This window comes from Brienomyrus brachyistius, chromosome 6 (assembly GCF_023856365.1).
Source record: "Brienomyrus brachyistius isolate T26 chromosome 6, BBRACH_0.4, whole genome shotgun sequence".
Lineage (NCBI taxonomy): Eukaryota > Metazoa > Chordata > Actinopteri > Osteoglossiformes > Mormyridae > Brienomyrus > Brienomyrus brachyistius.
The window spans coordinates 3,195,197-3,210,072 of NC_064538.1; the positions used below are offsets into that span (position 1 = coordinate 3,195,197).

Sequence of the window (14,876 nt, forward strand, 5' to 3'; positions counted from 1 at the left end):
CTTCATCCAGCCTCCTACCTTTAAACTGGTTAAATCCTGCTTCATATTTTTTCTTTTACGTTTTTTCCTGAAATCCAACAGTGTTATGTTTATGTGAATCGCCTTCAGCAAAAGGTCTATCAAACCATTTAGGTGATGCACATGTAACCTGCTGAGGCAATGGTACAAACAATAGTTTGCACATCACACTGAAACACAGATGACGCAAACACCCATTGTAAGTTTTAAAAAAACGCTACCACGCTGCCACAAAAGTATTTGCTAAATAAATAAACGTAAGTGTACAAATTGGCCTTCTACCAAAAATCGTGATCATGCAGCTTTCTGTAAAAAGAAAGTCTGCATCAAGTGAGGTAAATGCACACAAATCGTGATCCTGAACATATCTGCAATCACCTGTGCAAATTTCACTTGTTAACATTCGCATAATGCCTTGCAAGAACTTAAAGCACACCTTTTTTGAGTCACTAGAACGCTCATTAAATATCTAATTGTAAATATTGACTTAAGAACCATAAGTAACAGGTTGAGCTCACAGGATTGACATTAATTAGCAGGCGTGGCCCGAGGGCAGTGGAACTCAGGGCACAGGAGAACCTCTGATGTTTACAAGATTTCAAATTATTACAAATGCCCGGCAAGGAACACCTCTGTTTGAGTGTTTGTGTGTTTGTACAGGCACATTTACAGCTTGAGTGTGAAATTAATCCCAACAGAGTGAGGAAAAAGGTCAATGAACCCTATACAGCCGAGAATGGGTGTCTCAAGGTGAAAGGTCGCACAGGGTGTGTAGCACGCATGGTGTAAATCCATAAACTATTCTCTCGTGATGATGGAAGGCCTTTTGCACAGAAATGTTTTGTAAGTCCTTGCAAGTCATGGATAATTATATAATCGACTGGTACACCCAGGGCTGTTGCAGACCTTTAGGAACCCTGAGGTCTAACCAAACACCACCACCATGTAATATACAAAAGGCTGGAATAATCATGAAATATTACTGGTTATGAAAAGCAATCCCTGAAGTGGATGTTACAGGAGCAGAGGATTATTAATACTTGATAATTGTATCTAATAAAGAAGCAACATAGTGTATTATTATGCTAGTTAGACTTGGTGATTGTCTTTCATCAAACTGAACCCACAGTTCCAACTGTAATCACCAAAGAATAAAATCTAGGTGCTAATGACAAGAATTAGTTGGATCAGTTTAGTTTTGATGGCAATGAACAGCATTGGGACATTGTGCTAATATTAGCCTGGAATCCTGGACATAGTTACTTGCATTATGTCATCCTCTCCTTGTCAATTTGGCCACATCCCAAAACCATTATTTGCACCACTCTCCTTCACTACCTTACCACAATCCTGAAAGTTTCCTATTTGCAGATGCTGAAATGCTGTCCCAATACCTTATGGAACGAGTCACCAAGGGCCAAGTCACCCCTTCATCAGGGAGTGTGGTAGTCTAGTCTAGTACCCTTTGCAGAAGAGAAATCCACCTTTGGGGACACCCATGTGTGACGTTCCATAAAAGCTTCTGCTTCAGTGATGACTTCATACATACAATGCGGAGCATGGTAAGCCATTGAGTGTGTCCCAATACCACTTTTTGTCCATGCTACTTCCCTCGACAGCTATGAGAACCTTAGACCAGGGCGAAGGGGCAAGGGAGCCATCAAAAAACGGATGTAACCAGTCTCTCTTTACTTTACACCCAATGATAAGGTGAGTCTACCTGAATCTTTTCATTTTTTATATGGAATGAGGACATTTACCCTTAATCAGTACACACACACTGTATGCTACACATTCATACTGCATACTTGGAAGCAAGAGAGTTGTGTTTGTTCAGCAGAGAAAACATTAGCTCATTCTTTTCACAAGTGTAATAGCAATTAGCAAGCTCAGGTGTATTGTAACTCATTAAATAGCATGTTGGTTTTTTAACTTTTTGCTAACACAATTTCTCAGCCATATGACTGCTTGTTTATTACAGCAAATCATTTGAACTTGAATTACAAATTCAGTTTTAACTAGTTAGAATGCAAATTCATGGTATCAGAAATTCAGTTGTGGTCTAGGTGTTCTTTTTCCACGTGGTACCACAACTAGAGGAGGGAGAGTGACAGGACTTTACATCCCCTTGGCCTCTGATGACGTCCTGAAATAGTTTTTTAAATCGCCCATTCCATGGTGTCATCCAGGAGGTGGAGGATGCAGTTCTAATAATGGACAGAGGAGGTAGACAAAACACACAAATAGACTCGACTCATAAAACTCTTCAATTATATAGTACTCCCACAATGTCCTAATTAGAAATAAAAACGTAATTTAAAAAAGTCACAGTACAATATTAATTTCTCTTCACAGTAACTGGACAGTTTAGTATTACAGACAATACTGTAGAAACTCTAAAATGATTAGAATGAAGCATTGCTTAATTTACAGTTGCTAAAAGTTAGCGATGCTCATCTTAATTGCAAGTCAAAAGCTTCTAGAATTGGAATTAGTACTTCTATTTTTGAAGTGAAGCACGGCTTCTAACAGTAGTTATGCTATTCTATGTAGGCCAATCAAAGGCCCAAAGTATTTTTCCAGCCCTCCCCCTAAGCATTTGCAGGGCTTTGGGAATGTGGTTGTTTCACCACTTCCTGCTTTGGTCCTTGTACTTCCTGGTCCATTCCACAGAATATCACCCGGTTCTCCCGCCGAGACTGCTCCGCCTCAAACACCAGCCTGTGACTCGCCAGGGTCTCCTCGGGTCCCGACCGGATCAGGGATGAATCATTGTTCTTTCGTACATGCCGGAAAACCCACAAACAGCAGTGAATTACACTGAATTACACACCAAGGCTGGACTCTTCAATTTGATCTGATTCTTAAGATAATTAATGGTATTTGTTCATTTAAAATTCACAGGGGCTCCTCACCGCCACAGCAGAGACAAAGGTGTCCACCAGGCAGTAGTCGGCCACGTCGTGACCCTGTGAGGAGAAGTTTCCAAGCACTTGTATGTCTACCGTATGCTCTGTCCTCGTCTGCGTGAGGAAGTCAAACACCGAGAGCCTATAACCATCATAGGACAGCTCACCCTGAAATGAAAGACATACCAGACTGGTTATCCCACAAGGAGATAGAGAAGATACAAGCCCAGCATCTCCACAGAGGACCGGAGCTAAGCAGGCTCTTCAGGTGACCTGAACTCAGACTGATCATGATGGTTTAGTGGTTAGCTCTGAAGCCTCCCGCCTCCAGTTCTGTGGTCCAAAATACTACCTGAGGCTCTCTGTGTGGAGGGCGTGTTGCATGTTATGTTAATACAAGTTTTCCTCTTCCAGAAAATTTTACATAAGTGAAGCGGTGTCTGCAAGCTAACCGTAATGTGTGAGTTCATGGGCAGCGGTGACCTGATATCCCATCCAAACCTCATGCCCTGTGTCTCCTGTGGTAAGCAACAGTCCCAATGTAACCACGTACTGAATAAGCAGTTATAGAATATAGATGGACGTTTTAAGCCGAGACCCCTCTATATTCTGAGGGTGGTTCAAACCCATAATTTTACTACCTGGATATCTACCTGCCTACCGCTAAGTGCCAAGGGCACTCCCCCCATAATGACTTCACCCCCTCCCCCCAAAAAAACTGTTTTCACTGTAAACTCTGCTGGAGACTGCAGCTTATTCATTAACACCGAGCCGTAAATTCTAGTGGTAAAATGGAACTGAGCAAGAACTGGAAATCCTGTCATGACTCTGGCCTGACATCAGCAGTGCTTGATGTATTCCCCATTTCGATGGCAGCTCTTGCTGGAATCACACCAAAACTGGGTTTCTCTCCAATACCCAGACACTGGTCACTAACTGCTGCCTGTAACCTGTTTCCCGGTTTGCACTTATGCTACATTAGAACGAGCCTATTAATGCTGGCACTTCACTCCAAGCAATCACTCGATCAACCAATAAATCACTCATTCAATAAATCAACTAACCAATCAATCAAAGTTTTGTCACACATACAGTGATACTTAGTATACTGTGCAGTGAAATGCTATGTTGCCAAGTTACAAAACTGAGAAACAGGGGATGCAAGTATAAAGAGACAAAACATTAAATAACAAACATTAAGAAATAATAATAAATTTCCATGAACAACGTGGAATTTGCAGTACAGTGACAGGTGGTAGTCGGGGGAGGGGACTACCTTGCTCCCGTGGATGGTGGTCTTGCGCCTGCAGACCTCCTCTGTGAAAGCCACCATGGTGAAGGCAGCAGTGAGACCTCCATCAAACTCCATGTTCACAACCTGGTTATGGGGGGAAAAAGGTTAATGCTTCGCCGGGTGCCGTCACAGAAAACGACGGTATTACCGGTTTCACCCAGGGCCTTCCTCACCTGGTTGGTGCAGACGTCGTTGTCGCAGCTGTAGACGCAGCGGCCGTAAGGACCCTGACGCAGAGCTTCCGTCACAGTCTCGATGTCGGGAACTGAGCTAGGGCACAGCACCGAGACCGGCCAGCGGACGTGCCCCTGCCAGAAGACTGACGCTATTACATTCGCGTACCGCTTCGACTAGAGCATATAACCCAGCCTGGAATGTCACACCTGCTTACATTTAACTTTCAGCAGGATATGACAGCCAGTCCCCCTGAAGCAGTGTTTAAGAACATAAGAACTATACAAGAGGAGGCCATTCGGCCCATCAAGCTCGCTTGGGGAGAACTAAACTAATAGCTCAGAGTTGTTAAAATCTTATCTAGCTCTGATTTAAAGGAACCCAAGGATTCAGCTTGCACTACATTATCAGGAAGGCTATTCCATACTCTGACTACACGCTGTGTAAAGAAGTGCTTCCTTAAACCCAGCTTGAAATGTTCTCCCGCTAATTTCCACCTATGGCCACGAGTTCGTGTATTTAAACCAGTCCAGTCCTCACGATCCCCCAGACAGTCTACATTTTTGCTCCCTCTCAACTCCCAACACACCTGTACCAGATATTCAGTGTTATTGTAGGTGTCCAGGGAGGTATCTGGGAATTTGAACTGACAGTTTTCTAATGTTCCCAACTAGGCCAGCTGTGGTCTATTCACGCAAGCTTCATGTTTCTACAGCTGCAATCTTCAAATCATGATCACGTGCGTTTCCACATTACCTCGTTCATCCTAAAACCTAAAACCGAAAAAAATCTACGAATGCGAATATCTATACACTCAGATACCCAGTTTTCAGGATCAGCTGATCCTCACCACAACCGTGTATCGTATAGGCAGCTGGAAGATGGCTCTCTCTTGTATTTTCCTGGCAATTCTACAGGACACCGGAGTAAAACCATTCACGAAATTGATAGCTACAATGTATGCTTTGGTCAATAGGAACTGTCAGGTAAAAGTGCACATTTTCTAAAAATTTGCAATATTGTGCAAAATAAAAAAGTAATCCCATAAGTAAGTCAAAAAGTCAACAAAGGACACAGGTCAGATAATGAGTTGTAGAACTTAGCAAATGTGCCTTACCCAATGTACCTTACTCAACTTGCCTTACCCAATGTGCCTAATCCAATGTACCTAACCCAACGTTACTTACTCAATCTGCCTTACCCAACGTACCTTACCCAATGTACCTAACCCAACGTTACTTACTCAATCTGCCTTACCCAACGTACCTTACCCAACGTTACTTACTCAATCTGCCTTACCCAACGTACCTTACCCAACGTTACTTACTCAATCTGCCTTACCCAATGTACTTACCCAGTGTGTCTTACCCAGGGGCCATCCATTAACTAAGCTCTTTTGAGCCCTTTTTGTTCAAAATTTGTCACGACGTTGGACCAGTTGGTGTCCACATCTTTTTGGCCGTATATGATACCTACTATCCCGAGGCAGCCCAGTCTCCTTCCCTGTGCAGTCCCACTGTTCTCTCAGTACCTGTTTAGCTGTCTGTGCTGTTAGCTTGATCATTGACTAAAAAGTTAGGAATGTGTATCATACTTTTTATAAAGAAGTTGAAGATAGAGTAATGACTAACTTTAACAAATTGCAACATTGAAACCACTGTTATTTTGTCTGCGGCTGCATAAACAGACAAATGAGGTAGACAAAAAGCAACCTTTTTAACTCTATCCAGATAAATCTTGCACGCAGAATACGGACAGGATGCTTCAACAGGACAGTCCAAACAGCGGTCACCAGCTCCAGAAGGCTAGAATATCAAGACAAAAAAGACAAACTGAAACGTGAACATCTCAAAAACCAGCGATGCTAGGATAGATTTCTGTGCTTAAAAGGAGAAGAGGACAAGCTCTGCCAAGAATATATAAGTTTCAGTGTAAAACAGGCTGTAGGTCTTGTACTGTGTATCACGGTGTACGAACCTTATTGTCTTTGGTGAAGTGGCAGAGAGATCCAAACGATGACACCTTGACACACCTTAGAAGACAGGCTCATTAACATGCAACTTGCACAAGCATTCAAATCACCAGTGCTCAGCATTCTGGACTATGTTTCAACCCATGGTCTACAGCAATGTCAACAGGAGAGTTCTGTTTAGCTTCTGCTTTTCCTGGAGATACTCAGCTGCTAAGTAATCGTTAAGGTAGCTGGGCTCTGTACTACTGGGGAGGGGGGTGGGGGGGCACATGATACTGCAGGAGCAGCACAGCAGCAGACCGTACCTGCGGCCGCCAGCCCAGTGGTGGATGAGGTCGATATCATGGCAGGACTTTGCCAGAAGGGCGAAGGAGCTTTTGGCTTCGTTCCGCCACTTCCCTCTAACAAAGGAGTGGGCAAAATGGTAGAATCCAACCTGCGTGGTGACAGAAAGAGCCAATAGTGACAAAGGGACAACCACGCGAAGGCCTTAAGGCAAGCCTCTGTACCACAGCATATATTGAATGGGCTGGTTTTTTTTCTAAATGCTTCTGAAAGCTTTTCATAGAAGCCATTCATAGGCATAAGATGGCAAAGCAATTTGAGTAAAAACAAAAGGAAGCTCCAGAAGAGGCGAGCCCTAGGCTTTATGCCCCTCCCCTGTACTAAGAGTTACCACTCAGGCTAACTACCATCTCTCACTGCATGGCGAAATACTATTAAAGGGTTTTTCATTTTCTCTTCAGAGGCAGCATGGTTTGCACAGTTGCCTCACACTTGTGTGTTTTGAGTGTCTGCCGTGGCTCCACGTGTGGAGTTGACATGTTCTCCGTGTGTCATCATGGGGTTTCCCGAGGAAACTCTGCTTTCCCTCAAAAACATGCTGAGGTTTATTAGACGTACCAAATTGCTTACAGATATGACCGTGTGAGTGTGTCCTACAATGGATTAGTACCCCATGCTGGGTTATTCCCTGCCTTGCACCTGTATCTCCAGACTCCTCTCCCCCAACCCTGAAGAGCAGTTACCATAAAATCACTCTGCCGACCCTGGGATTTGAACCGCCAACCTTCCAATGACAGCTGAACCACACATTTTCAAATCTTAAAAAAAGTTGATTCTGACCTACCGGTTCTAAATGCTGAATGTGGACCAGATCCCCAATGGCACCACTGTCGATAAGCTCCTGAAAAAGTGCATTTTCCAGTGTGGACGGCATTAACCACAAATATGGAGATCTTAACATATGTGCTTGATCTAATGTATAAAACAACAAACTTGTGCTTTGCTCTGAGAACACACCAAGCACCTGAAATGGAACCTTAAAGAATGTTCCAACCAGAACTCTTTTAAAGAGGCAGCGTGTGCAAGATACTAACTTTTATCTTGTGAATCGTAGGATCATAACGGAGTACATGGCACACAATGAGCATTACATGGTTCTCAATGCAGGCAGCTACAATCTCACTGCAGTCCCTGGAGGTGACCTAAAGCAGAACGTCAATACAAAGATGCATGACGCACACACAAAGACATACAGAGAAAAGGGAAACCACGTAGCATACGAACTGTGCATATCTATGCAGAAAAAGCCAAGAAGGGCAAAGTGAGCGGGTATTTACCCACTGAAACGTCACTCAAAATACTCAAAGAAAAGAAGATAAATTACAAAGAATGAGCGATTCATCCTGTCTTAATGGTTTCTGTACTGTTAAGAAAATATTTTTTTCTTTGTTCTAATCTGAAATAGCCCACGACTAGTTTCCACTTGTCACATCATTAATTACCTGCCAGACCTCCCCTCCGTGACATTTGCTCTAGATTAGGTGTTTACTGCTTGTAACTCGTCATTGGACGGTAATACTTTAAGATAGTGTTTCCCAATCCGGTCCTTGGGGACCCACAGACGGTCCACGTTTTTGCTCCCTCCCAGCTCCCTGCCAAACAATCCACATTTTTGCTTGTGGACTGCCTGCGGCTCCCAGAAGAGCGCATGGGGAAGCACTGGTTTAAGAGAACAGAGCATGGAATCCACCACGGATTTGGGGGCAGAGACCCGGCACTCACAGCCATGGGTTTCTCCAGCAGGATGTGGTAACCTTGTCTTGCTAGTTCCACTGCTGGCTCCTGCAGAACAGAATTACACAAACTCAAAAAGTCCATCCATACATCCATTACCATCTGCTTAGCCAGGGTTCGGGTCACAGGGGTTGCAACTTCAGGAGAAATACCCAGACCTTCCTCTCCCCAGCTACCTCTACCAGCTCTTCAGAGGGGATGCCAAGGCGTTCCCAGGTCAACCAAGAGATATAATCCCTCCAGCGCGTCCTGGGTCTGCCCCAGGGCATGCTCCATGCACAGAAAACCTTTCCAGGTAACCACCCAGGAGGCATCTGCGCCGGGTGTCCAAACCACCTCAACTGGCTCCTTTCAGCGTGGAGAAACAGTGGTTCTACTCTGAGACTCTCCCAGATATCCAAACTTCTCACCCTATCTCTAAGGGAGAGCCGAGACTCCCTGCAGAGAAACTTCATTTCGGCCGCCTGTATCCGCGATCTCATTCTTTCGGTCATTACCCACAGCTCATGACCATAGGTGAGGGTAGGAACACACCCATAAAGTGGCACCATGATCCAGGGAATCCCCCAGTAATGCATTTGTGCTGACGGCCTTGAGAGCCATGAAAGCCTTTCGAAAGGGTGGATCCACACTCAGACACCATAATTACACGGCCTCTGCTATGCATTTCATGCATTCAGTCAAAATTAATGATTATAACTCAATATATTTGCCCAACAGTTGATGACTGGTGTTGTAAACCGAGGTCTTTCATACCTCAACTTTTCAACAGGCGGAAACAATGAGAATCATGATGCCCCATGATAACTCTATACAACGTTTATGCCTGAAACATGGCTTCTGAATCCTTGAAACTATAGTAAATGCTACACTATTATTGAAGTCGAAGTCTAGGCGGCATCTAATGGACCCCCCCCCCCCAAGACAAAATGCATCATCCATGCATATTCAATTGTGGTGAACTTGGAGACTGTTCCAGGGAGCAGAGGACAAAGCAGGATGGACACCGAGGAAACACGGGGAGAAGATGCAATCTCCACACATTCAGAGCCCCTGGAAGCGTAAGGCAACAGTGCTACCCAATGAGCCACTGAGTCAACGAGAATGCCGTTCTCCGGAGTTTACCTTGTGGAGCCGGTCCGGCGTGCAGATAAACACTGCATCAGCAAACTTCTCCCTCTGCGCAACACCGTGCCAGTCTGGTGAGGCAAGGCAAGTTCATTTATATAGCACAATTCAGACGCAAAGTGATTCAGAGTGCTTTATAAAGGAAGAAGAACACATGTAAATAAAAGACATTAAAATCACATTTTTAGATGACAGACAGACAGACAGACAGACAGACAGACAGACAGACAGACAGACAGACAGACAGACAGACAGACAGACAGACAGACAGATAGATAGATAGATAGATAGATAGATAGATAGATAGATAGATAGATAGATAGATAGATAGATAGATAGATAGATTTTAAGGGGGATTTGAAGAGGGAAAGAGAAATCACTTCAGAACACAAAAGTGGTACAAAATGAATGACGCCACTGACTCCTTACCGTCAAACACATGTTCGTCAGCAATGCCGTGCAGTTCCTGCAGTTTCTTACAAGCAAACGCATTTGGATCTGCCACACCAACCACCTGGCAGAACAGATTTTCATAGGCATTTCAATAATCAGAAGTAACTTAAATGTGTGACTCAGGGCTTTACTCTGAGTAACTCAATCTAATGAAACTAACAATATGACACATTCATGACGCAATTCTCAAATATGCAAAGTCCAAAAATCCCACTGAAAAATTCCCATTTACATACCACAGCAGTTTATGCAGTGATCCTGCATCATGACTGTATAAGGTCTAGTTCTGGTCTGATTTGAGTCATTCTTTATGCCTAGCAAACCTAGCGTAAACAAACGAAGCCAAACAAACTTAGCCATACCTTCACGCGACGTGGATGCAGCAGAGCAAATTCTGAGTAAGTTTGCCCACGGCTCCCTGCACCAACCACGATGACCTTAACTTGTGTTGACATATCAGAAGTCAGTGATGGGAAACAGATGGAGCCTTTAAGCGCGGCAGCTGTGCGGGAGTAGTAGGGGATCGTAAGTACAACCATTTTCCAAACATTTATCCAGTGCAGCGTCACAATGGGGTCCTGAAATATATTCTCGGAAGCACAGGGCACAAAGCGGGATGGCATGCCTGCCACTTACAGGAGCACACACAATACGGCATTTTGGAAACACCACCTAACTGCTGGATGCCTTTGGAATGGGGAGAAAATGTACAACATACAAATGCCACAGCAAATGGAGCGGGATAGGGTTAGGAACCCCCTCCCAGGGAAGCATGAGGCAGTGGTACCCACTGAGCCACTAACCCTAAAGCAAATTCATACAGACTTCATTAACGTTTCAGTGACTTTCATACATTAATGTAATTTGGAACCATCTGTGTGGAACAAGCCCATATAACAAATATCATGAAAACTGTATACAAGCAGAAAACTAAATAGTTTCCAAATGGCAAAACTGATTCTTGAATAGGAATTTCCGCTCTTTTAATTAGATTTGTAGTCTGCACGTGTCATAAAATATGACGTAGCCTTTTGTTTATAAAAACAAAATTAAAAATTTGACAATTTAATAATAATACATTTGTGTATGAACGTGGCTGTTGATTCTTATTTTGTAGTTAGCTAAGTTTTCAATACAAACATAGAATTTAAAACATTGAAACGGTCCTTTCCCCACCTTATTACATAACTATCTCGTAAGCTAACAATTATTCAGATTTTGTTATCTGTCATAGCAATACTGCTAACATGCTATACCGGCTAACGACATATACACGCAATCTGCCACATTTCACAGCCAAAACACCTGTCTAGTTAAAATATAATGAAATACGCTGTTTCCAAATACGCCTTTGCTGGATAACTATTTGGACGCAGAAAGACTTTACTTTGATCAACTCGGAACGGCGCTGAGCCAGGGCACAGATCACGTGCATCCACACTCTCGCGAGACTTCTTTCTTCCGTTTTCAAATAAGGTTATCTGTATGTCTTACTACCCGATTATACAATATTAAACTGCTCGGCAAAGAAATACAATCAATCACGTGTAAATAAAGTGTACCAAAACAACGGTGTTTATAAAAGGATTCCGAGCGTCTGCGGCGTTTGGCTGGTTCCGTTGTTTTTAATATTACTTTTCTTCTTTTCTTTTCGCGTCTCCGCTCTTGTCAGGCTTCAGATTGCAACCTGAGGCTGTTCAGGAGAAACGCGAGAGTTTGTCAAGGAAAACCGAAGACTTTGGGCTGAAAATGGCGCTTATGCTAGGGGAGATTAATCCGATTTTGTTAGCATATAACACTTAATACTTTTTTATTTGTAGTGCTATTTAATTTTCATCTGTGTCTACCTGGTTATGTCAGCATATAGCCAATAAGAAGTGATAAATACTAAAGCATTAACACATTATGCGATTAATATTCAATTGGGTTTTTTACCCTTATAAGATTACATTTTTATATTGAATCTATAGTTTAAGGTGCTAAATAAATTATAAACCACATATACAATCATATACAATAACAGTATCATGTGCTTGTATTGGCAGTGTTTCTGCGTTTCTTTTTTGTACGCTAATGTAAGGCCAACTTTTAAAAAAACAGAAGTAATGATAAAAGATATTTGATAAAATGTAGAATAGTGTCCAGCCGGTTATCACAGATACATACTGGCACCAGACGGCTTACGTTGTTTTTCATTTTGAAAATCTGAACTTCAGCATTTCCATTCACCTTAGTTAGTCACGTCTTCCTAATACAGCCAGTTGCACGGTGTACTATAGTTCCTCTTTATGTGGTATATATTAACGTCTCAGGCAAGCTGTCTTGGCTGCTGCACCCATATGCATAGCACACAGTGACCAGACCAAATACTCCGCTCGGGTTGTCAAAGTTGTTTCGGGGAGGAGTGATCGTCTAGTTTTTTTATTACTAAATGCATATTGTACAATAAAATTTCTGCTGACCTGCTTCCTAAAGACCGTAAATATAGTGTCAAATAAGCCAATTTGACTGCGACGACTCCCAGCATTTGAATTTATATATGCTTCATTCACATAAAAAGACAAACAGAGAACAGGAACAAAACATCCAGATGATCTGAGAGTGTGAAATTATAAGTATAAGATTCACACACACTCTTCTAACCCTTAGCAGTCCAGTCGATAGTCATCGTGCACCTGGGTTTCCACAGTTTAGGTTATCCAGACCTCTCAAGTCTTTACTGTCGTAATTATGAGGGAAAAAAACTAATTTGTTTTGAAATAAACCTTTCTAGTTGTGTAATACACAGGAGAAGTAAAGGAGGGAAAATAAGAATTCCTGTTTTTGCCAAAGATCCCACAAGTGTATAAACAATAATATTGTTTATTATGTTTGGTTTTTCCCATTTATTTTATACGTGATGCAGTCAGACATCCCGTGTAATTAGACGCTGTAGGAAGGACGACCCGTCACCCCTACACTAGGGAAGAGTATCGGTGTCCTTTCATGTATCATCACTGGTGACACTGCTTACTTTAGTGCAGTTTGTTTCAAAATGAAATAAGCACCAGATGCTATAAGATTACACAGGAAGCTTGGTTTCCCCCCATAAAATTACCAGAACAATTTAAAAGGTATCGATGTAAATAATTTTTATTTGTGACTAAAAGTGTAATATATCTTATTAATTGAAGTACAGCGCGCTGATATAGTTATACGGGGATTGCTTTCGACCACGTATACGTTGATTATCCCTTTGATACCAGCATAAATAAAAATTCCTATTCGCTCTGCTTCACTGGAAGTCCACGGAAGATTTTTCTACGCTTTATCTAAATGGAGAATAAATTAAAGCTTATTTGGTTAATGCGCTTCATTGACGTATTTCCGGTGCTTCATTTAGGCTAAGTTGATTGGACAGATCAAATATTTTGGACGCACTTGGAACCCAGGCTTCTCTGCAGTGTTTTGGGGATATATCAACAAGGCAGGATAAACTACAAGTAACATTAATGTACACGTTTGACAAGTTTCACATGTGATTGAAGGTGTTTGCTCGTGGCATTCATTCATTCTGTCACATACAAAGACATACTCTCTTCGTTGCAACTCAGAGTGACAGTTTATCATTTTATATGTCATCTTTCGCCATTGACATTTATAAATATTATGAATAAAGTTATTATCAAGTTTTTGAGTTAGATCATTTGTTTAATTCTCAGTGAAAGTTCAGTGATTTTTTTTTAGTAGACTAGTTTTGTAGTTAGCTCACTAACAGAACTGTCTGTGTTCGAAATCATCGTGTCACTTGAGAAAGAGCTGGTGTGCTAGTATAGGATAATAGATCATTTCTTTCCAAGAGAAAGGAAAGCAGAATTTACATATAAGTAACTGACTGGCTAAAATAAGAAAAACACAATTGAGCATCATTCAGGGGCGGCATGGTGGTGCAGTGGTTAGCACTGTTGCCTCACACCTCTGGGACCCGGGTTCGAGTCTCCGCCTGGGTCACGTGTGTGGAGTTTGCATGTTCTCCCCATGTCGTTGTGGGGTTTCCTCCGGGTACTCCGGTTTCCCCCCACAGTCCAAAAACATGCTGAGGCTAATTGGAGTCGCTAAATTGCTCATAGGTGTGAGTGAATGGTGTGTGAGTGTGCCCTGCGATGGGCTGGCCCCCCATCCTGTGTTGTTCCTTGCCTCGTGCCCATTGCTTCCGGGATAGGCTCCGGACCCCCCCGCGACCCAATAGGATGAGCGGTTTGGAAGATGGATGGATGGATGGATGAGCATCATTCAAAAACCAAATTTTAAGTCTCCTTTCTGCATCCCACTAAGAATCACCTAGTCCAGAGCTCCTAGGATACAAACCAATACATCCACCTGTCTATTTCCCAACGGCTTCAGCACTGGTGAACAGCAGGCACATGCACTGGGATGCTTGAACACGTGCCCCTTTTGCTGATCTATTTAAGGGTGGCGATTGGCCCTTTAATGTATGATTCAAAGGGCACCAGCCCTTCGTAAAGTTTCTGCACAGTGCTGGTGAAAAATATTGTTTGCAACTGACATTAATATTTTGTATATTCAACATAAATATATAATTTTTATGTAGCACTGGGATTTAAACAGAGGGGTTTCACAATGTCGCTTTAGTGATGATTATTTTAGGACAGAAAAACATTGTAGTATTGGTCGATATAAATTGACAAACATGTATAATGCCACCAAATGATTTTTATGGAAAAAACAAAGTGTTTACATAATTTAGCGTAAAACTGGGGATATATATGAAAAACAAGACTTCCAAGCAAAAATGTGCATTTTATACAAAAAGCAATGCTTGAACAGTATGTGCAAAACATTGCCTCAC

General features: G+C 42.5%; 1 protein-coding gene and 1 long non-coding RNA gene across 9 annotated transcripts; one reads left to right on the forward strand and one right to left on the reverse strand.

Moving 5' to 3' along the window:
• Window positions 1-1,601: 1,601 nt before the first annotated feature.
• On the forward strand, window positions 1,602-5,343 carry LOC125744985 (uncharacterized). The gene is made up of 2 exons (XR_007398539.1): window positions 1,602-1,728; window positions 2,923-5,343. It is a non-coding gene; the product is annotated as an uncharacterized LOC125744985 (long non-coding RNA).
• zgc:154075 (uncharacterized protein LOC556929 homolog) lies at window positions 2,276-12,382 on the reverse strand. 8 transcript variants are annotated; one of them, XM_049017326.1, is made up of 15 exons: window positions 12,257-12,382; window positions 11,590-11,720; window positions 10,390-10,529; window positions 10,004-10,088; window positions 9,572-9,645; window positions 8,435-8,494; window positions 7,747-7,854; window positions 7,497-7,553; window positions 6,673-6,803; window positions 6,373-6,427; window positions 6,108-6,200; window positions 4,395-4,529; window positions 4,204-4,305; window positions 2,934-3,095; window positions 2,276-2,795 (listed from the first exon to the last, which is right to left on the reverse strand). In XM_049017326.1, exons 3-15 carry the CDS (start codon window positions 10,480-10,482, stop codon window positions 2,610-2,612), a joined length of 1,341 nt encoding a protein of 446 aa, XP_048873283.1. In that variant the 5' UTR covers window positions 10,483-10,529; window positions 11,590-11,720; window positions 12,257-12,382; the 3' UTR covers window positions 2,276-2,609. The 8 variants fall into 8 exon arrangements, with proteins under 8 accessions (XP_048873283.1, XP_048873280.1, XP_048873286.1 ...); XM_049017323.1 differs by having other exon boundaries at window positions 12,194-12,331; XM_049017329.1 differs by lacking the exon at window positions 11,590-11,720 and having other exon boundaries at window positions 12,257-12,329.
• Between the last annotated feature and the right edge of the window lie 2,494 nt (window positions 12,383-14,876).

What these genes read in the sequence shown, in the direction of transcription:
- zgc:154075 (XM_049017320.1), bottom strand. Translation starts at nt 10,650, where the DNA reads ATGCCATCCCGCTTTGTGCCCTGTGCTTCCGAGAATATATTTCAGGAC. An exon ending in CGCCGGACCGGCTCCACAAG is followed by an intron (nt 8,495 to 9,571) that starts GTAAACTCCGGA and finishes TCTGTTCTGCAG; the next exon opens with GAGCCAGCAGTGGAACTAGC. An exon ending in ACGACGTCTGCACCAACCAG is followed by an intron (nt 4,306 to 4,394) that starts GTGAGGAAGGCC and finishes CCCCATAACCAG; the next exon opens with GTTGTGAACATGGAGTTTGA.